Source organism: Ambystoma mexicanum, chromosome 3q, assembly GCF_040938575.1.
Source record: "Ambystoma mexicanum isolate Mex_15411 chromosome 3q, UKY_AmexF1_1, whole genome shotgun sequence".
Lineage (NCBI taxonomy): Eukaryota > Metazoa > Chordata > Amphibia > Caudata > Ambystomatidae > Ambystoma > Ambystoma mexicanum.
This window is the reverse complement of record NC_090926.1, coordinates 741551465-741575226: the sequence shown is the minus strand read 5'-3', so window position 1 is coordinate 741575226 and position 23762 is coordinate 741551465. Positions and strand designations below refer to the sequence as shown.

The window sequence follows — 23762 nt, the reverse complement described above, 5'->3', positions numbered from 1 at the left end:
CCCTTGAGTTGGTGGGCCCATCAACTCCAAAGTAAGCCACTGGACATCCTCTCCGAGTTGCTGCTGGTACCAAATAGCCAGCGAGAGGAACACCAGATGGTGTGCGTTGCTTTTAAGTTGGCCAAGAGCTCCAGGAAGATCCTCTGGACTCCCAGGAATCAGAACTGCCCGAGCCTGAGCCACCTCAACAGAGTGCTGGACCCCAGAGGCAAGGAAAGCCCATCTCGACAGCTAGGAACTGCGGGGTTGCTATTTGCAGTAGACGCGAGGAGCTGAAACACCAAAGTGCCACTTGTTTGAAGATTGCCGGTCGCGGTCGGTGACCGTTCCATCGCAGTGCAGGAGTTCCCAGAATTCCTCCTTCTTGTCCCCTCAAATGAGGCCCAGGAACACCAGGATCTGCAGAGCTGCACAGTAACAGAAGCCATCTGCTGCACTTTTCTTTAACCAAAGGGTACTGTACAGTCAGAGAAGTTACCTCTTGTTGTAACCTTATCTGTCCTCTGCTGAGACGGGTCTTGGTTACTCTGTACAGTTGCTAACAGCTTCCTTATGCTTCTGGCCCCGCTCTGATTTCTTCTTTTCGACAAAGACTTCTAAAAAACATTGTGCAAGACTTTTACTTACCTGCAAGAAGTGCTTCAGCTCACCTAGACTTTTGCCCAATTGACTTTGGCCTAGCCAGGCTCCCTGAATGGCTTCTTCCCTCTGACGATGTGTTTGGTCTTCCTTCGAGGAAGGGGGTTAACTAACTTTGCATTGGGGGTTACCAAAAGTACTTACCTGCTTCAGAATATTTGTGTGATCTCTTGTTCTGTTCTAATACATTTTTCTTTGACATACTCCTAAATCTGATCATTCTAAATGCAAACAGTGGTATATTAATGTCCACAGTGTCCTAGTTACTATAGTCACCTGAGGGTGTATGAAGTGTCTGTGTGCCATACCAAAAGGGTACTTATTGTTTTAAAAATATTAAGAGTGTGTATTATGGAGTGTATATGTGTTTTACTATTATATTGCCCCCTTCTGAAAAGGCTTACACTGACTGTTAAATAAATTGATAATTATATATAAGAATTTATTTGAATACTTGTCACTGTGAATCTATGTAACTCCCCTACAGCTCACAATGACCCCTCTTGAGATGAGCCTGGCTGCTCAACATGCTACCAACCTGTGTAGTACAGACTTATACTAAAGGTTGGGTTCCTATTGCCAGGTGGTCAGGATTGTTGTAGTGCACCCAAAGGGCACTGCATACAATCTTAACCAATATCCAGCAAGCATAATAAAAGGGTGGCCTGCATCATACTGCACGTAACAACATGTAGGCAAGTAGAGGGTTAAAAAGCGCTTAGCCTGCCAGTGATCATTAACGGTGGGAGAAGGATATCCATGATCACAGTAACAGGAAGGTTGAACACTGCATAGTCGAGATTCCAGGTACTTCATGAAGAAGCACTCTCTCAGCTCTTCACCCCACAGTTAGCACCCTGGCTACACATTATTCTCACTCCTCCAGTGCAATCCTACTTAGTTTTATCCATCCATTCATTCATCCATCCATCCATCCAGCCAGCACCCTTTCTACGCATCCTCTCCCTCCCCTCAACAACCACCATGCACATCAGGTACTTGCTCTGCAGTCAGCCCCTCCTCCCCAATTCCCACCCTTGTGATCCACCCAATTTCTCCCTGCATATTCTCCAAGGCCCTCCAGTCAACGCTCTCTGCACACTCCAATGCTGAGCTTCCCTTCCACACACGCTCTAGCGAGTTCTCTACTTGCAGATCAAATGCCTAACAACTTACGTACATTCCCTGCACTTCCCTAAAGTCCGGAAATTAAGAGTTCCAGTTTTTAACAACTTCAAGGTTTGATTAGATTGGTTGATTAATATAAAACAAAACCATGCCCAAGGGCTGAAAAGAAAATTGACTTCAATGACAGCAAACAGAAAAAGATTACCATGGCATGGTCTGGATGATGAAAATGTCTTGACCACGAACAGATTCTTTTATTTCCACTCGGGTTTCTGAAGAAAGAAGAGAAAGGTAAACTATTGAATACTAAACGTGCAACACCTTGCGTAACATCTACATAGCTGGCCATGAAATAGGGATCACGAAAAGGACACAGCCACTATGCTGTTGAAGAAACAGTAGCAAGAGCTTTACGGATCTAAAAAAAGGCCTACTTACATTGACAACTAGCTGGTGGTCTTTGATTTTAGAAGGTCACAAAAAACGAGCAAAGAATACAGGAGGCAACACAGCAATAGCCCACCATGCCAGTGATCAGGGTTACAGATTAGCTGCATAACTAAGCAATGTACTCCCTAAATATCTGGCCAAAACACAAAGACAAAATGGGGAGTAAAAAAAAAAGGTATGCATGTGAGCAGTGTTCCAGATAAGATTTGGAAGTGGGAGTATTTTATTGCTTAGTAAAATGATTTTTAGGAAGTAAAAATGTAAGTACATTTCCCAATGGGAGTATTTTAAAAGCAAGCAAAATGTGTTGGACACAACTTCAGGAACACTAGAATTTAATTACTTGGTTAGGGAAGAACTACTTAAGCTGCAGGTTAGGGACTTATTTATTTCAAGACAGGTTGCTTTATATTGTTCCAAGCCAATTTCCTTGGGGTGGGCTTACACCTTATGCACCAGTATTTGTCAAACTCCTGTTTGTGATGTATCCATTCCTCGCAATAAAGATTCCAGTTCATATTTGTGCGTAAAATATTTATTTGTGCTTTAGCCCTTACGGGATGACACGTGTTTCGGCATCAGAACTTTGCCTTTTTCAAATCCGGGCTATTTTACTTGCCAACAAAAAGGAAATAAATAATGAATACAGGATTGGTTTTACTTCATACATATCAAACAAAACATCATTGGTTGTCTACCTACATCCACATGTGCATTTCTGTGACTCATTGTGATTGCATGAAAAATAAAAGGATGTAATAAACATTTTGTATTATTATTTATCCTTTTTTTCATGCAATCACAATCCTGAATTAGTAGAGCCTTTTTCCACTCATTTATTCTTGTGGGCTCTGTCTTTTGGAACTATTCTTTGTATTCTACCTGTACTATGGAGTCGGTCTGCTCCATAGCTCTTAAAGGCATCTGTGTTTTCAGCTCCTTATGGGCAGTGTTGCTGGGGAGCCTAGGGTCCTCCAAGACTCGGTTTTCTATATCCTCAAGTAACTACCATTCTTCTGCATCTCTACCAAAACTCTAATCAAGAGATTGGCACACGCTGCCTTCAGTGGAGTGCCAAAGGGATACCTAGTATCCCCCTCTATGCTCCTGTGACTTTTTAGTCACAATCTCCTAGTTATGGCTGGTGGCAGTGGACGTGTTCTACCAACTGTTGTGTAGTTTTTATACTGCAGGCTATGTCCATGGACACAGTAGTGCACAATGGGGGCACCCAAGTACCAACTAGGAGCCTCCCTTCTTTTTTCGCCATTACGAACTTGGTTGTTCTTTGTTAGCCCTTCTTCTACCATTCTGGGAGGGGGAGGTTAATGTGTGTTTTGCCTTTGGCGGGAACCTTTGCGTTTCTCCGCCCAGGCTCCAGAGTGTCTGGGCAGGAAGGAAGTGGGGGAGGAGTTTTCCACTTTGTCTGCCAGAGGGACTGACTAGGACAAGCTACCGCTGAGGGTCAGACTGTCCTGATTGGACAGCCAAACACCCCTTTCTGTAAATTGTTGAGAGATATTGTAGAGGAGTGTGTGCTGGAGCTGTATAAAAAGGTGAGGCTTCTGGAGTGAAAAGTGAGTCGACCACCGGAAGTAACGGAAGAAGACGAGGTCGACAGGAGACGCCTGCAGATCCTTTGTAACACAGTGAAGCAACGACTGCTGGCCTGACCCCGTTTTCTGTGCAACAGAGAAGCTACAAAGAGTACGACTCCTTTCCTTTTGGCTGGTGGGAACAACCAGTCCCAAGATGAACTTTGTATTGAGCCATCTCCCGAGGACCTAGGAGTTTCCAGAGTTGCAGAAGCCCAATACCAGGAGACGTGTTGCCCATGTGGAGTGCATCGTCGTGGAAAGGCTGAATCCATCCAACTCTTTGGCGAGCCCTTAAGGACAATCCAGAGATCCAAACCAACTTGCCTAGACCCTGCCCTTTGTTGGTGCTGCAGAAAAGGCGCCAAAACCGCAGAGTGAACCAAGAGGTTGCTGAAAGTCACAGGTCCTCCCTCGAGACTGTTGGAGAGATCCCGTCCATTGTCCTGCCTTCAATCATCAGACCCAAGGAATTCAGAGGTCGGATCCAGAGCTGTAACATTGCGGAGCATCCAGCACAAACATTTTCTTCTAGCATAAGGTACTGAGAGGGAAAAAAGGTATTGCTTACCCGATTCCAAGAAGTCTATCCAGAGCGTTGGAGTGCATGCAGGTGTCCAGGGTCACCACCTCTTGCCTCGGACTCAAGCTGCTGCTTGTGTCTCATCGAGACCTTAACAGGTCTCCCTTGTTAGATTGCTGCTTCTATAACGCTAGAGACTGGAAGAAATCCACAGGAACTCTTCATATTCCGTTGCTTGTCAAAACTTTGAGCCCTCTCCGAGCTGCATTTAGCTACGGTAGCGTTTTTGGGCTCACACTTGCTGTGCGAAGAAACCCTCTCTAGAACCCTGAACAGTTTTCCTCCCTTTTAGTAACTTTACTATATGTGTTTGCAGAGTAAATGTATTACCGTATAAACGGTTAAAGACGGCAGGTGCGCGTAGTAACCAATACGATAACATTGCTACAAATGTAACCGTGAACAAACAAGCGAAAGTGTCCTTTGAAGTATTCCGAAGTGTTCTAGTATAACCGTCTAAACCAGGGGTGCACAACTGATTTTGACAGAGGGCCGAAAGTACCTTACATGATGGCTATAGTGGGCCGAAAAGTAAATGTGGGTGGGGCGGTAGGCGCGGTGGGGCGTGGTGTGGCAGGAGGCTTTTTAACCCCCAATTTTTATTAAACACGTGGAAAAAGAATACGTTTGAGGTGTAATGATTTGTATTTCAAACTTACATTTTGTACTGCCCATGTTCCATTGTTATAATTTATTTCTATTTAGTTGCTGCATATCGTCTGTTTAATTACTATATATATATATATATATATATATATATATATATATATATATATATATATATATATATATATATATATATATATATATATATATATATATATATATATATATATATATATATATATATATATATATATATATATATATATATATATATATATATATATATATATATATATTTTATTGACACTTGATTGGACATTCCATTATTTTGGAATGCTATACTTTGCGGTTTGGATTGCCCAAGAGGAGTATGGCCTTCGTTGAGTCAGGTTTCCACAAAAAGCAAAGGATGTACATCTCCTAACTGTGGCTGTTTTAACTTTATTTTTGGGTTCACTCTTGGAGGGCGACACTATGCCCCATGGCACCCACCCCTCAAACAAACACTATGGCCCACGGCCCCCACTCCTCAACCAAGCACTATGCCCCATGGCTCCACCCCCAACCAAACACTATGCCCCAAGACACCCACTCCTCATGCAAACACTATGCCCCACAACACCCACCCCTCATGCAAACACTATGCCCCACGACACCCACCCCTCATGCAAACAGTATGCCCCACGACACCCACCCCTCATGCAAACAGTATGCCCCACGACACCTACCCCTCATGCAAACAGTATGCCCCAACACAACCCACCCCTCAAGCAAACACTATGCCCCAAGACACCCACCCCTCAAGCAAACACTATGCCCCAAGACACCAACTCCTCAAGCAAACACTATGCCCCAAACTCCCACCCCCCAACTCAGCACACAAACTCACAAGCATACACCAATACACTCATACAGACCCAAACTACCACCCCCCAACTCAGCACACAAACTCACAAGCATACACCAATACACCATGCATCCATACAGACCTGACCTCCCCCCCCCCGCCCAACTCACCAAACAAACTCACAAGCATGCACCCATACAGACCCGGACCTCCCCACCCCCATATCTCAACATACACTGAACTTGCACACAAACACATTCAGGCAGACCCCACCCCCGCATCTCAGCATACACTGCACTTGCAAACACATTCAGGCAGACCCGACACACCCCACACCCGCATCTCAACATACAAGCAGCACAAAGATCCAACACACACACAAACATCTCCCCTCCCAAAATAAGTCTGTACTTACCGGTCGACGTGCTGGAAGGCAGGCTAGCCGGAACGCTGGCGAGGTCCGGTACTACGGCTGACGTGGCAAGGCTTACTGGCCCCGCCAGTTGTAGTGCTGGCCCTCCATTGGTGCAGCACACACGCACTACGTGGCTCGTAGGAGCTATGTGGTTTGAGTGCCCTGAGCCAATGAGGGCCAGTGTTTTGTTCGACCCGGAAGACAACGACTTTTCCTAATGGAGGGCGGCTGATGCTGCTTGCGGGCCACCCTCCATTAGGAAAGTGTTTGTTGTTGGCGGGCCGGACAAAATGGTATGGCGGGTCGCAACTGGCCCGCGGGCCGTATGTTGTGCACCCATGGTCTAAACTATTTAAAGTAATTCTGGTGTATATGGGATACATTACTCGCTGTAATCATATTTCTGATGTTTATATCTGCTTAGATTCACATGATGTGCATAGGCTGACATCTATTGGAAGCTGCAGAGTATTACAGTTTTTTCAAAACTCGAAAAGGGACGCCGACAGGGTATGCCAGTAATACTATCTTTAGTGTGACATCCCCTGTACCCATGATCCCTCACGCGCCGAGGTCCGCAAGTGTAAGTTTCTTTGATGTGCATGTCCAACTAAAGCTCAGTGTACTTAACTACAGCTCAAATCTTCCTCTTAAGATCAGCATGACTGCTCCGTCATGCTACCGAGACCCTGAGTTAGTACAGATTGATACTAAGAGTTGGAGATCTACAAACCACTGGGATAGCATACTAAAGTCTTACTACCAGTAGGACTTTAGGAAAACACGCCTAACACTTACATACCAAACCCCTGATCTCCCAAGTTTCCTTTTGTGCTTAGTTATGCTACCCAGGGAGTTTGGTCAGATGAAGAGTGAAAGTCCATGGTCAAACCTCCCACCTTGTTGAGAGTTTGGCCTCTCAGAGGTAGCTCTGAATATTGCTCCTAAAACCTGCCATCCCACAGTTAACTGAATCCCATCTTCCTCTCTTCGCTCCTTTTTTCTGTCCCTTCATTAACCCCAATTCTTCTGCATCATATAGAGACAGAGCTATACATTCCCATGCCCAGCTCTTTATCCTATTCCAAAATCACTAAACAAAAATGTAAACACTGGCTATCGGTGCATTGAATGGAATTGGATTCAGTAGTGGTAGGGGTGAACACCATTACACACCTGCGCCCTTAACATTGGACCTCCACAGCCAACCAAAATCAGAGGATAACTCTACGCCTCAATCTGCCACAGTTGCAAACCCCATTTTGCTGCCCCTCCTTTCTTCCTCCATACTAGTCCGACTATTTCATGAACCCCCCAAGCCCTCTGTGCACTCTAATCCTCACAAGTTACTCATGTCACTCCAGTCAATGTGTACCCCTTCTACACTCAGCCGACAACTGACAAATACAACTCCTGCAAAGACTCCAATAAATAAATTGGGGCAGAAATCCAGGTTGCTAGCGATTAGCCAGCCATAAAGTGTCATTCTCCACCCCAATTCTATACATACACACAGCACACCATTTCTTACTAACCAAGAGTCAAATATCACTAGACCATGGCTGGCGGCAAGTACACTTTTTGCACCTTGAAATAAAACACTGCTTCACCGGATCTCTACCCCAGCTCCTCCCCATCCACACCTCACCAAATGCCCTACCATCAACCACCCTGACTGAGCTGGCACCTATCCTCCTCTGTGGTTCTACTGGCCTCTTCACACAACAGAAAGAGCTGGCCTGCTGCCTCCGGCACCTCTCCCCCTTCTTCAATCATTCACATTCCTTTTTTTTTTTATTTGTTTATTGGCATTTCGTAAACAGGTACATTGTGCAAGCAGTAATGAAGGGGTAAGACAGAGGTGCCGAGTGCTACATGAAACAGAATACTGCCAAATGTCGATAAAACCTTAATGTCGAGACAACATTTAACCAACATGAACTACATAAACAATGAAAACTACACCCCCCCCCAAACCCCCCCCAACAATGTGAAGCTCTTCCGATGCTAATCAAGGTCCAGTGTCCCAATAGGTAGATCGGCTCTCTGATGCATTGAATGCCCTTTTCACGGCAGTACAAGTCATTTGTTCATGCTTAGGTATGTAGAGTGCTTGTAAATTCTAGACGAGGGGTCCCCCCCCATCCCCCCGTTTCTGCGCCTAAGTAAATGGATCCGTCAGCGCTCTTGCAGCACTTTGAGGGTTCTTGGGATGTTGATGCATAATAGCCTCATACTCAAATCTACAGGTTTTCGGTAGAAGTGCGCGGCAGTGGTTGGTGAGATGGAGGCTTGCCAGTGGCTAATGAGGTGTTTTTTGGCCTTGTAGAGAATTAGACCTATCAGTTTGTGCGTGAGAGCCTCCACATGCCAGTCATCGGCGTCATCCCCCAGGAGCACCATCTCAAGCGTGAACGAGGAAGAGGCCCCATTAATTTTGCTTATCCGAGTGCGCACCTCATTCCAGTACTTAGCAATCTTAGGGCAATGCCAGAGAATATGCCCTAACGTACCCAAGGTGTCGCAACCTCTCCAGCATTTATTCGAGCTGGAGATCCCCATCCTAAATAGTGGAGGGAGTGAGGTACAGCCGCTGTACTATTTTAAATTGTATCTCTCTATTCCGGATGTTAGCAGAGATTAGAGGTATAGCAGCGAAGTACCTTAGTATATCCGGCGTATCGATTTGGGCCCCCAGGTTCTCCGACCACATGCGTGCGAGCGTGGCGAGCCATCCAAGATTGTTAGGAATTACCATTTGATAAAATGTGCGTTTGCGCGGAAAGGAGTCCACGAAGTGCTCCATTTCTGCCTCGCAGGGGGGGGGGGTCTCGTGGTCCTGGGAGAGTACAGCGTAGCGCCTTAGCGTGGTGCAGATACTGTGATAAATTAGCCGATCGCCCTGCCCCAGTTTAACGCAAGCATCATGGAACGCCTGCAGCACCGCCCCCTCCTGTATGTCCATTATCCTAACTTTAGCCCAATCCTGGTTTTGTTTGGGGTGTAAAATGCCTACGTGCCCGTAGGATAGAATTACCCTTATACTAGACCATGGAGGCACCAACTTGATTTGAATCCCCTGGGGAGTCCTCTGTGCCATTGGGTGAGTGTGGTCCAATTATGGTGTGTGCCCGTATGGTGAGTGGCAGTTTCCTAGGCGGGATGGCCAAAATGTCAATAGGGTTAAGAGGTTTCATCAATGCAATCTTCATAGACCTCCAGCTAGCATGATCTGATGTGTCGAGCCAGCGTTTCACCCAGCACACCTGAGCCGCCAGATAGTACGCCATGAGGGAGGGGACTGCCAGTCCACCATTCGGCTTGGTGGTTTGGAGGCGAATTCTCGCTTTCTTCCCTCTCCAGATAAATTTATCTAGCTCCTTAAAGGATGCGATTGACGGGCAGACCGGAATCATCATTGCAATGTATGTGAGCTTGGGGAAAGAATTCATTTTTAGCACATTTATCCACCCCGTCAGGGAGAGGTTTAAGGTGTCCCATCTCTTCAAGTCCTGACAGACCCCCGATATTTTCTGAGGATAGTTCAGGTCTCAGAGGTCCCCCAGTGAAGCGCTGATACGGATACCCAGGTATTTTATGGAATGTGTCTGTAGTACAAAGGGGGCTAACCCACCAGGGTCCCAAGGTATGTCTGGCCGCAGCGGCATTACCTCTGATATGCTGAAGTTAATTATGTATCCTGCCATTGGGCCAATTTGCCTAAGGAGTGTACAGATGTATGGAAGAGTTTTGGGGCCGTCGCTGATGTAAAGTAACAGGTCATCGACGTATAAGGACACACGATGCTCCTCACCTCCCTGAACAATGCCCGACCAGCCCGGAGCTTAATCGTGATTGGCTCAATGGAGAGGGCGTAAAGTAGTGGCAACAGCGGGCACCCTTGGCGTGTGCCCGATTGCAGTTCGAATGCAGGAGAGGCGGTGCCGTTGGTAGCCACGGCGGTTGTAGGTCGCGTGTACAAAAGCCTGATTAGCTGGATGAGGGGGTGTTGGGAGCCATACCGGGGTAATCCTCTGAACAGGAATTCCCATTGAACCTTGTCAAATGCCTTTTCGGCGTGGACTGCTAACAGCAGGTCCTATGGGTTCCTCTCCCCCGCAATTAGGTGAAGGAGCCTTCTAACATTGTCGCTTGAATGTCTGTGCCGTATAAACCCTGTTTGGTTCCATGAATGATGCCCGGGAGGCTGTTTTCTATGCGCTTCGCAAGACGTTTCACTAATATCTTAGCATCAGCGTTTATAAGGAAAATGGGCCTATAGGACCCGTAAAGGGTCGGTCCCTCCCCCCTTTGTGAAAAACAATGATGTTTGCGGCCAGCATCGATTGGGGCAAATAGCCAAGGGATGATGCAAGGTCTTCGACTAATTCCTTATACAGATCTATGGGGATGCCATCAGGACCAGCGGCCTTACCCGCAGAGAGTGCCCCCGACAGCATTCGCTATTTCAGCAGACGTAATGCAGGCGCACAGAGCCGCTTGCTGGTCCCTGGGAATTTGAGGTACCTGTATAGAGTTCAGAAAAGCATCCATTTCCTGAGTGGGAGGGGTATCAGAGGCAGTGTATAGCTCCTAGTAAAACTCCCTTAACCTAGCGTTAATCTGATCATCCCCCAGTAGTTGCCTACCTTCTTTGTCTTGAATGGAAACTATTGCTTGCGCAGCTTGCCTTTGCTTCAGAATTAGGGCCATGGACATAAGAGGCTTGTCCCTATCCATAGAATACGCCTGGGACCAGCTGGTGAATGACTTTTGAGCCCTGTTGGCTGAAAGTTGGGCAATTTCTGCGCGTAGTTTGTTAAGCACGTGTTTTAGAGGTTTACTTCTGGGTTTTTTTGTGGGAGATCTCAACTTTGGCTAGTTCTTCTGTAAGGCGTGATGTTTCTCCCTCCCCACACCCACCCATCCACCCACCCACCAACACCCCCCCCCACCAAGTGTTGAGATTGCGCGCCCAGCTCGAAATGCAGTGTCCCCTCATGTAAGCTTTATACGCATCCCAGCACTTGTGAGCAGAGAAGCCGTGACCTAAATTTGATTCACAGAAGCGCCTGGACTCTTCCGCCAGCCTATCCACAAGGTCGGGGTATTGGAGCATGCGCAAGTTGAGCCGCCACGGAGGTCGCTGGCGTTGTATATCAGGGAGGGAGATTTTTAGACTAACCGGGGCGTGATCCGAAAGAGTGGACAGGAGGATCACGCACTCTTTCACCAGATAGCGTGCAGTAGCTGGAATGAGCCAGAAGTCAAGCCGCGAATAGGAGTTGTGAGGGTGCGAGTAGTATGTAAAGTCCTGCGTTTGCTCGTGTGAGTCCCTCCAAATATCTATCATGTGAAGGTCCTGCATCAATGTCCTAAGGGGAATCCTCTTTTTAAGTGGTTTATCGTTACCCGCTGTATCCCCGAATCGGTCTAGGTGGGGATCTAGGGAAATCGCCTCCAATGAAAAAGGTTTTGCAAGTATTGCGCGCAAGTCGCAAACTGATGTGTGCAACAATGTGGACAATCATTCACATTCCTTTTATATCTACAGGGAGAATTGTCACTTTCTGTCCTAATTCCCTTTAACCTTAGAGACCCCCAACCCTTTGCTGGAATCTGGGACCTTTTTGATTTTAACCTCCTGACTGCGTGGGCCTTTAGCCACCCACTCATGCCTTTTCCCTCTGACTAAGATTTTGTGTTCCTTAGGTTTTAATGGAGTTTGGTATACTCCCAAGGCATCTGCTTTTTATATAGTGGCACACAGCACCCTTTGTGCACTGCCACTGAGTCGTCCCTTGGACTCCTCTAAACGTTTAAATAAAAGTTCTTGTGTGAACTACAGTTCCCAAGAATAGTATTTGTATTTTATTGAATTTATATAGCGCTTTAATCCAAAATGCTTTACAAGAGAAACAAGATACATCAAACATTAGAAACATCAAACATTAGGTAACACATTGAATCAAACCAGAAAACAGTACAAGAAACAATTTACATTATAGAGGAGTATTGGCGAGAGAGAAGAAGGAATAAGGCATGAGAGGGGGAAAAGAGGAATGAGTAGTGGTAAAAGCAGAAGTAAAGAGGAAGGAGGCAGTGAAAAGGAGAAGAATGGAAGAGATAAGAATTAAGAGATGCTGGAAGAAGGGTAGGAGGGAGTATAGTGGAACGGTTAGGGAGGCGAATGGAAGAGAAGACTTTAGAGAGGGATGGAAGATAGGGTAGGAGGGAATGGAGCAGAGAGAGAGGCGGTTCCAATGGAAGGGAGCGAGCAACTGGAAAGAGCAGAAGTGGGAAGGGGCGCAGGGGGGAGGAGGATAGAGAAGGAAGAGATCGGCAGATCAGATGGAACGAGAAGGCGTGTGGAAAGTAAGGAGGGAGAATAGGTAGGAGGGGGAACCATAGAGGGATTTGAAAACTAGGCAGAGGAAGTTGAATTTGAGCAGAGAGTGGAAAGGGAGCCAACCAAGTGAGGTGAGAGAAGAAGAAATAGAGTCAAGAGGTGAGAGGAGGCAGAGGGAGCGAATATAAGTGGTAGACAGATAGTAGGACAACTATTGTTTTATTTATTTTTTCCTTTGTGGGTCCAGCACACACCACCTTATGTGGAGTGTTGGAGGGGGGGTTACATAGTAACTCCTTATCCCACTTGTTAGGCAAGATTGTAAGCAGTACTCTGTGGGAGACTGGGAGACTGCACCAGCCTTGTCCTCTTGGCAATAGTTAACCCAACCTTGGTATAAGCATGTACTACACAAGTTGGTAGAGTGACTGAGCAGCCAGGCTTATGTCAAGAGGGGTCAATGTGAGCTGTGGATTGTAACTGTTTCACAGTGACAGTTATTCAAATAAACACACAAGGTTTAAAAACAATTATTAATATATTTAACAGTGAGTTGAATAAGCTTTCTTTAGAAGGGAACAATATATATGTTACACTTTAAATATACTTCAAACCACACTCTTAGTTTCTCTAATCAGAGGATACCCATTGGGGATGGCACACTACACTTCCTACACCCCTAGGTGACTTAAATAGCTAAGACACTGCGGACATTGATTTAACATTTGTACATTTAGAGCAATACTGAGTTTGGCGCAAAAGGTTAGGTATGGGAATAAAACAAAGGTCAACAATTCATTCATAAACTGCTAAGTACTTTATTAACCCTCCAATGAAAAGTAAATTAACCCTTTCCTGGGGGAAAGGCAAAAGCACAAAGTCAGAGGTAAGAAGAGTCTCTCAGGGAGCCAGCACCGTCATTGTTAGTTGAGCAAAGTCTAGGGGAGCTGAAGATCTGCTTGCAGGTAAGTAAAAGTCTTGCACAAACAATGTTTTTAAAAAGGTTTGTAGAAAGGAAATCACTGAAGGGCCACAAGCTAGGAATCTTGTGACAGGGCAAAGCTGCAAGCAACTCTGCAAGGGTAACCAAGAATAGTCTCAACTGAGAACTAGCAAGGCTAGACAACAAGAGCCAAATACCCTTACGTTTTACAGTACCTTTGGTTAGAAGAAAACTGTATCCAGTTGCATTTCTGTTCCTGTGTAGGTCTGCAGATCCTTTGTTCCTGGGCCTCAGTCGTGGGGACAAAAGGGAGGATGTCTGGGGATTCCTGCAGTACGAATGGGAGGTCATCGGCAGCAATGGGCAAACTTCAAATCAGCAGCACTTCGCAGTGTCAGCTTCTCGCGTCTCTCGCAAATAGAACCACTGTGATTCTCGGAATACCTTTATGGACTTTCCTCACATCTGTGGTCCAGCACTCTATTGAGGTGGCTCGGGCTTGGTCAGTCCTGCATCATGGGAGTCCGGATGATCTTCCTGGAGCTTGGGTCCGGCTTAAAAGCGGTGCCCTCGATCTGGTGTTCCTCTCCCTGGTAATTCAGTTCCTGCAGCAGCAATGGAAGTCCAGCCAGATCACTTTGGGGTTGATTGGTCCCACCAACTGAAGGGGAAAAGTCGTCCGTTGCAGAGCTTCTCTAGTCGAGGCAAATTCTGACCTTCAGCACAGTAGTAGGGCTTCACCGGGCAAACCAACGGTCCAGGAGCCTTCCAAGCCAAAAGCCTCACCTTTTATGCAGGTTTCTCCCATTCATTCGCAGCCTAGCGGACACTCACAGCAGGGTGGCTGTCCACCAAGGACAGCCAGCCGGCCAATCACCTTTGGCTGCATTCTTGTAACCAAGAGGATTAAGCACAGGGAGTTTCGGGCACCTCCCTCACTTCCTGCCCCTGTCAGACACGCTGAGCCAGAGGTGGGCTTCACCAGTGAATCCCACCAAAGAAAAAACGAACAAAGGGACCAAACCTGGTTTGACGCGTAGAGTAAACCTCAAGAAGGACCGTTCCAACAGGAAATGGCGAAATAAGACGAACAAAGCCATTTTGACAAAATGGGCACCCATGGGTGCTTTACTGCAGCTGCAATTGCAGCCTGCAGTAAAAACACACAATGGTAGGAAAAAGTAAACCACTGCCACCAGCCATTAATTGTATTAAAGGCCACATAAAAATGTTACATGAGACACTAGACAAAGGGGATACTAAGTAACCCCTCCAACACCCTATTGTAAGATAGTGTGTGCTGGGTCTAGAAACTTACAAAATTTCAATTTCACTTCACTGCTCTTGGAAACGGTAGTTTCACCAAGAGAAGGTATTTAAACCTTTGGGAAACATAAGAGACTTCCCTGTGCCACTGCACTGAAGGTGCAGTGTGTCACTATGTACAGATGATACCTATGAAGTTGTCAGACTCCAAAGTCAAAAGAAACACAGAGTCCAAATCACAGAATAATACAAGAGAGTGGGAAAAAGGTCTCACTCACTCCAGGTTAGAAATGAAAAAGTTCTAAAGTCCAGCAAAAAGTGATGGGGAAAGGGAATTAGCACATTACTGAGAATTCTCCCTAACACCACTTGTCATGCAACTTCTTTTGTTACACACTAACGTGAATGGCTGGTGGCAGTGGTTTCATTTTACTGCCTTTTGTGCAATGTATCTGCAGGCTGCTTTCTCAGTTGCAGTAACAGCACCCAGGGGAGACCATTTCCCGTTTATTGGTTCCTTCTGGGCTTTTAAAATCAGTTTAGATCAGGTTTGAGTACATTGTGTGTTATGCCTATGGCGGTCGTCAGCGATGAAGTCCACCCAGGCTCCAGTGTGTCTGGGAAGGCAGTTAGCGAGGAGCCCGAAACTTCACTGGTCTTTGTTGGCATACCTGGCCGAAACCAGTTCCCACTGGACGGGAGGCTGCCCTAGAGGACAACCCCCCCTGTGTGATCGACAGCTTAGTGCTGTGAATGAATGGGAGTTTGCATACAAGGTGAGGGTTTTGGGACTACAGGCAGAGTTGACCACTCGAACAACAAATCAGAAGATGCCGGCTCTGCGTGGTCGTCAGCAGCACCTTCCAGAAATGAGAAAGCACCATTGAAGCCTTGCAGCTGTGCTGACCCAGTTTTCCCCATCGACGGGGAAGCCCCACCAAGGACGACTTCTACCCTTAGGCTGAGGGAACAACTAGCCTCAAGACCTGCTTCGTTCTGGGCCAGCCCCTGTGTCGCTGCAACTCCCCTGGGCTTCAATTTCCCAATACATGGGGTACACCTGGACCATCGACGAGTGCACCGGCTTCCTAAAAACGAATCCAGCTGAAACTTTGCAGGCACCCGTGTGAGTCTACAGTAGCAGGAAATCTTCATCAGGCGTCCCCTCACCAGAGTTCAGGGCCGAGGAAATTCTCACCGGGGGACATTCGTTCCTCTTTGGCGCTGAGAAAAAGGCACCAAAATCACAGAAGCTGAAACGAGTGGAATCCATTGCTGCAGAGTCCCCCAGAGAGTGCTGCTGCAGAAGCCCGACAGACGTCCTTCCTTTCATCACCATGACCAAAGTCCATGAACAGGGGCCTGCATCGAGAAGGAAGTCAGCTGGAACAACTGCTTCAATTCCAAGGTGCTGTGGGGCTTTGGGTATGACCACCTTTTGCCACATCTAGCGCTTCATAGCTTGGGGAGTGCTCCTTTCTATCTTTTTGAATTACTGCAATTCCCCCATGCAGGCCCAACAGCTTGTGCACATCGGGAAAGCTCACTTGAGCTCCTGGATTTGTTTTTCAATGAACTACTGACTGTTCCACTAACTTTTTCTAAAAGGATTGCATCAAAACTAGAACTGTCCTATTGACTGTGGCTGTCCTGGCTCCCTAAAGGCTCAGCCCCTACCAACTTGTGTAGTACAGGCCCATGTTAAATGTTCGGTCACTAATACCAAGCAAATAAGTCTTCCCACACCAATTGGACTCTACAAAATTTTACCCAACACTGCTGGCAAGCAGTGGGATTGGTGTAGAGTGGACTACAGTGATTACTGGTTAGACTTGCATCCATGAAAACCATCCACAAAGCTAGATTTCACCTAACAGTAACTTATAACATGTCAACTATGGATAATTTCAATTAACTGTTCCTTACTGCACTTACAGTAGACCAACTGAAAGATGCATGTAAAGCAAGGAGCCTGAGTTGTAAATGGAGAAAACTTGAATCGATACTAAAATTGTTGAATCATCAAACCCTGGTAGTAGGCCCATAACCCCTACTACCAACATTGATATGGAAGAAGATTCTGAGAATTAAAGTTTAGAGCTTAGTTCTAATCTGCCAAATGGTTCTGAGTTCACAGGTGTCTGCCAACCCCCCCCCCACCCACTACACAGCCTTCTCCTGTACCTCTGTTACCTCCTACCATGACCCTGCAAGGTCACAATATAAGCCCAGAATACCTCTCACTTCAGAAAATGAGACTGAACTAGAATTTAAAAAACCTCACAGTACAATCTGAGCACAAGGAAAACGACAGAAGTCAGAGAAAGGAAATGCAGCATGAACAGGATGTGAAAAAGTTGTCCCTTGACCCAGCTTCCTTTTCAGGGTCTTCTAGGTCATAAAGTCCCAAGAGACCTCGCCTACCAAAAGAGGAGGTGAGTATTTATGATCCTAAGCTTAATGTTTTGGATTGGCCGAGTACATTTGAATTCCCTTATGGTTTGCAAGGTATAAAAGTGAATGATTTAGTATAATGTCTAGAATCCCGCAGGATGGCTAATGGCATTGAATGCTACTGAGACTGGACTATGAACTAGTCAGACAAGTTTATAGCCACGTTTGGGAAGACTCCTTCCCAGTACCTAAAAATATTTAGAGATCACAAGAAAAAGGATGGGCTTCATTGAGCTACCTTGGTGTGTGAATGCCTGAAAGACTTAGATGGTTGGGTTAAAGAGTTAGAGTGAACGTCTTTGAGGGGATTAGACATTTACTTGTACTAAAAGCTATTTTTGATGCCTGCTCCCCGGAGCTGAGACACCACTTGGCCGACTCTGAAACTTGATCCCAAGAGACTAGCTCAGGCTGCTGACTTATGGGTACCCAACAGAGCCACTCGTAAGGATTCTGGGGCAACTCGGAAAAAAGAATGAGGGGAAGAAGCACAAGAAAAATGGTAAAGAAAACTAATCCTCCACCACCAAAAGAGGGCCACAAACACCACAAGGTTAAATACCAAGGGAAGCCATACAGGTCTAGTGTAACCTCTGGCGCCAAACCAGAGGTAGGTTACCAGAAACCCCAATTACAGAAAAGCTTTGGTAAATGTGTGGGTCCAGTGACCATGTGAAAGGGGATCCCAGATGCAAGGGTAAACCTTCAGGGATCCACACTGTCTCCTTAGCCTTCATCCCTGAGGAAGGGGCTCCAATGACAGGTGCTCACTTTCACTTACTAGCTGAAGAACCAATTGGCGCTCAAGCTCATATCTGATAAGACCATAGGATATTATAAGGACAGTATTTGTAGATGGCCAGGAGATTCCTGCCATCAGAGACACTGGGGCCAGTGTTACAGTGGTTGATGAACGTTTTTTCAAAACCTGAGGATGTAGCTAAGGCACCAAAGGGAGGCCTTATTCAAGTGGTTCCCATTTTTCCAGCCCTTATCCAGTGAAATAACAGGCATGTACGAATTCCTGTTCGTGTGCAATCTGAGGTACCAGGGGAGGGTCCTGTTGGGTAATGACTTGAAAACTCTTGGGAGTATTCTCCAGTGCCCAGAGGCCTCCCAGTAAGAAGATACAGGAGCTGACAAGACTGGCCAGAGAGGCAACCTGCATAGACTCGCAGTTCGAGATCAAGGAGCAATCCAGTATATCAAACCCCCAAGCAGGCCAACCTACTTCTAGGAAGAAGAAAAAAAGTGACCCAGGAGAAATCCAGAGTCCCTGGGAAGAAGAAGTGTCTCAAACCCAAACCTGCACTCAAAAGATGTACTCCCCACCCCGCCACCCCCACAGAGGAAAGTCTCAGGTCACTCCAGTGACCCCAACTCCAGCGGAGGCCGAGTTGGTGGTTGAACAAACGCCTGAAGAAACAGCTACTGGTGAAACAGAGCTGGAGATCCTTCCCTGCTAGGAAGATCTGAATCCTAGAGACCATCCTGAGCTGCAGACTTTGTGTGCAGGTGGACCCTCAAGGGCAGATTTCAGCAGAGGACAAAGAGTGTCCCTCTCTAGAAGGTCTGCGCCAACAGACTATGCTTCCCTAGCTCTTGCCCTTTCAGCTGGGAAGCAGATTCGACTGGGAGGATGGCCTCTACAGTGAGCCTACATAATCCACTTCAGGGGACTGGTAGTCCCCCCCAGGAAACTTGACAAAAGGCTACTACAACTAGCACATGAGATAACTCTGCCTGGTCACTTGAGCTCCAAGAAGGCCCAAGAGGCTTTCTCTGTACTTTTACTAGCCCAAGATGGGTGCATATGTTGATAAATATTGTTGGAGCTGCCACACCCGTCAGACCTCTGGCAAAAGTGGTTCCAAGCATGTGGCACCATTAGTGTCCCTCCCAGTGGCGGGAGTTCCTTTTGAGAGGGTGGGGAATGACAGCGTTGGTTCCCTAGACCCTCCACCACCTCAGGCAACAGATTTACATTGGTTGTAGTACACCATTCTACTTGGTACCCAGAGGCAATACCGATGAAAACGATTACTGCCCAAGCAGTAGGTAAGGCCGTCCTTGGTATTTTTTACAAGGGTACGCTTTCCTAAGGAAGTAATCTCTGACAGTCAAATGTTACGTCCCACTACATGCAGGCCATGTGGAAACACAGTTACTTGCACATTGTCAACAGCCTACCACCACCAAACACAGGCTGGTGGAGAGGTTTGATCGGACAAAGAAGAGCATGATGGGTGCCTTAGAAAAAACACAGAAGAAAGTGAGACCTACTGTCATGCCTTCTATTAGCTTATAGAGAGGTGCCTCAAGCTGGAGTGGGTTTCAGCCCCTTTGAGCTCCTCTATGGCCATCCCGTTAGAGGCCCCCAAGCCCTGATCAAAGAAGGTTTGGAGAGTGCTCCTTGCCAAAAGCTAGTCCGTGTCACTGACTATGTACTAGGCCTCAGAAAGAGGATGGTACAGCTGATGGCTGTAACTTCAGACAACTTGAAGGCTGGTCAAGCACTGATCAAGCAATGGCATGTTCAGAAAGCTAACATGGCAGAGTTTACTCCAGACCAGCTAGTTCTCGTTATGGTTCCTATAAGGCAAAGAGCCTTCCAGGACAAATGGTTTGGACCCTTCAAAGTTGTAGGCAAACATGGAGGTTAATCATTTAGTGGACCTGGGCAACCCCAAGGAGGCACCTAGGGTCTTTCACACTAATCGTTTTAAGGCCTATGTCTCTAGACCAAAACCATGCGCTTTGCCTCTAGCCTCTGATCAAGAGGAGTAGGAGACTGAGCCTCTCCCTGACCTCAGGGAACATCCTTCAGATGCAACAATTGAAGCAGTTAAACTCTTCAGATCTGACTCTGCAGAAACAGGAGTGCACATCTGTTGACTCAGTTTGCCTCCCCATTTTCTCCGACACCAGGCTTGACTCCGTGGGGCCAGCATGATATTTTCACTGGTGACAGTCCGTCAAAAGCAGTGTCTACAGAATGTCAAATCAAGTAAGAGCTCATATAAAGGAAGAGGTCAACAAGATGCTTGACGTTGGAGTTATTGAGCCATCTACCAGTCCATGGACTAGTCCAGTTGTACTAGTGCCAAAAGCAGGAACCAAAGAATTGAGATTGTGAACTATAGGTCTCTAAATGCAGCCACAAAGACGGATGCCTTGCCTTAAGCAAGGACAGATGAAATGGTGGCCAAACGTGGATCTGTCAAGTTCCTCAGCACTTTTGACTTGAACTCAGGGTATTGGCAAATAGCTCCGATAGACCATGCCAAGGAGAAAAACTGTATTTTCCACCCCAGGAGGCTTATACCAGTTTAGAATTATGCCTTTTGGACTAAGGGATGCACCTGCTGCATTCCAAAGCATGGTGAACAAGGTTCTGAATGGGTTAGAGGACTTGGCATACTTGGATGACAGTGTTCAGCCCCACTTGGGAAGACCATCTTAACCACCTAGGATAAGTATTGTAGGCTCTTGAACAGGCCCATCTGACCATAAAGGCAAGTAAATGTCAAAATGGTCAGAGCAAAGTGGTCTCCCATGGAGATGAGGTAGGAGGGGAGATTAGGACAAGCTGTACAGGACCGGGCCATCCCAACTACTCGGACCCAAGTGAGAGCCTTTGTAGGTCTCACTGGTTACTGGCGAAAATTTTATTTCGAACTATTGCACGATAGCTTCTGCCCTGAATGGCATCTCTTCGCCAAAATGTCCTAAGGCGGCCCGATGGAATAGGTGTGCCAATGCATTTGAAGGGCTGAAAAAAAGCCCTCTGCAAAGCTCCAGTCTTGAGAGCTCCCAACAACAAAACCTTTATTGTACAAACAGATGCAGCAAATACAGGGATAGGTGCAGCATTGAGCCAACTGGAGGAGCAAGGCAGGGAACACCCCATTTGGATCATCAGTAGATAACTGAAGCACTGAGAAACAAAGTGGGCAACAATAGAATGTGAATGTTTTGCCATTGTGTGGACTTTGAAGACGTTTAGGCCATACTTGTATGGTTCTACCTTCCTAATTCAAACAGACCAACAACCCTTGAGATGGTTAATGCAAATGAGGGGCGAAAATTCAAAATGTCCTCCAAGTGTTTGATTTTACCATTGATCATAGGTCAGGGTGTACTCAAACTACTGATGGTGTCTCCAGGAAGTTTGAATGGCTGGAACAGGAGATTCATCCAGGAGTGGATTAAATCCTCCGGTCCCTTAGTCTGGGGGCGTTGGGGGTGGTGTCGGGCGGGCAGCCACAAGTGTTAAGGATCATTTTCAATTTCTGTGCCAATTCTCTTTAACCTAAATGACCCCCAACCCTTTGCTGGAATCTGGGAAATTTTTGATTTTACCTCCTGAGTGAGTAGGCCTTTTGCCACCTACGCATGCATTTTTCCTCCAACTAAGATGTGTTCTTTATGTTTTAATGTAGTTTGGTAAACTCCGCAGGCATCTGCATATTATATAGTGACAGCACCCATTGTGCAGTGCCACTGAGGAGTCCCTTGGACTCCTCTAAATGTTTAAATACATTTTCTTGTGTGAACTACAGTTCCCAAGAATAGTAGGACAGCTTTTGTCTTACTTAACTTTTTCCTTTGTGGGTACAGTACACACCACCTTATGTGGAGTGCTAAGGGGTTACATAGAAACTTCTTATCCCACTTCTCATGTAACTTTTTGAGACACTAACTTGAATGGCTGGTGGCAGTGGTTTCTTTTTACTACCATTTGTGCAGTGTATCTGCAGGCTGATTTCTCAGCTGCAGTACAGCACTCATGGGTGACCATGTCACCAAAATGGCCAAAGTCTTCTTTTTTGCTGTTTGTTTGTTAGTTCCTTCTGGGCTTTCACTCTGTTTAGATCAGGTTTGAGTGGCAGACTTCAGCCCTGAAGCCCGCCCAGGCTCCAGTGTGTCTGGGAAGGCAGAAGTGAGGGAGGAGCCTGAAATTTACTGGCCTTAGTTTGTAAGCATGCGTGGCCGAAACCAGTTCCAACTGGACGGGTGGCTGTCGTAGAGGAAACCCCTGCCCTGTGCGATAGACAGCTTAGTGCTGTGAATAAATGGGATTTTGCATATAAGGCGAGGGTTTTGGGACTACAGGCAGAAACTACCACTGCAACATCAAATCCAAAGACGACGACGCAGAGAGACGCCAGCATCACCTTCCAGGACCGCAAAATCACTGGTTAAGCTGTGCTGAACCAGTTTTAGCCATCAACAGGGAAGCTCTGTCAAGGATGACTTCCTCCCTTAGGCTGGTGGGACCAACTAGCCTCAAGACCTGCTTCGTTCTGGGCAAACCTCTGTCGCTGCATCCTTCCTGGGCTACAATTTCCTAACACCCGGGGTACCTGGACCATCAACGAGTGCAACGTCTCCCGAAAGACGAATCCAGCTGAAACTTGCAGGCATCCGTGAGAGTCTACAGAAGCAGGACATCTTCATCCAGAGTCCCCTCACCAGAGTTCAGGACTAAGGAAATTCCAACCAGGGATATTCGTTCCTCTTTGGCGCTGAGAAAAAGGCACCAAAACCACAAAGTCACTGAAACAAGTGGACTCTTTTGCTGCAAAGTCCCTCCCGAGAGTGCTGCCGCAGAAGCCTGCCAGACGTCCTTCCTTTCGTCACCACAAACAAGGTCCAGGAACAGGGATCTGCATCAAGAAGGAAGTCAGCTGGAACATCTGCTTCAATTCCAAGGTAGTGTGGGGCTTTGGGATCAACTACCTTTTGCCAAATCAGCAGTGGAGTAACTTTGCTGAAAATGTTGGGGGGGGTTGGGGGAGCATGACATCTGATGAAAAGGTGCCCCAGCCAAATGAATGGGGACAAAATGGTGTGCCATGCAAGTTGGGGGGGTACAAACACCCCTGTGTGTCTCCCCCCCCCCCCAAAGTAAGCCCATGCAAATCGGTGCTTCCTAGCTTGGGGAGTGCGCCTTTCTATCTTTTTGAATTACTGCAATTCACCCATGCAGGCCTAACAGCTTGTGCACATCAGGTAGGCTCACTTGAGCGCCTGGATTTTTCTTCAATTAACTGTTCAACTAACTTTTTCTAAGAAGATTGCATCAGAACTAGAACTGTCCTATTGACTGTAGCTGTCCTAGCCCCCTAAAGGCATCCGTTCTGAACCCAACTGGCTTTGGCAGTGCTTGTTCCCTTACAGGTTTTACTTGTTTTACCATATTATTGCTGGGATAAAAGGCTTCCTATATCCCTCTGGGAGAAAAGACTATTGTTACAGTGCTACAGTGCACCAACACTTTTTTCCTCCAAACTCAATATCATATGGTGAACCATAAGTAAGTGCTACTACTGACCTTAACTGATGTCAATCTGTGTGCTGGAAATGTTTTAGTACAAAAAGAATGTACTTGCCTGCATTATTGCTACTTGAATAACTGTATTCTGAAATTCTATTTGATGTTACTATTCGTTGCTGCATAACCTAGTGTGATTCATTTGCTTTG

At 46.6% G+C, this 23762-nt stretch overlaps 1 protein-coding gene across 7 annotated transcripts in view; it reads right to left on the bottom strand.

The window, feature by feature from the left end:
- PRPSAP1 (phosphoribosyl pyrophosphate synthetase associated protein 1) overlaps window positions 1–23762 on the bottom strand; it is a 747041-nt gene that overhangs the window by 391791 nt on the left and 331488 nt on the right. For all 7 annotated transcript variants that reach the window (XM_069654689.1, XM_069654687.1, XM_069654690.1 and 4 more), the window contains one exon: window positions 1973–2039. In XM_069654689.1, coding sequence (XP_069510790.1) covers window positions 1973–2039 — 67 coding nt within the window. The remainder of the gene's footprint in view (window positions 1–1972; window positions 2040–23762) is intronic.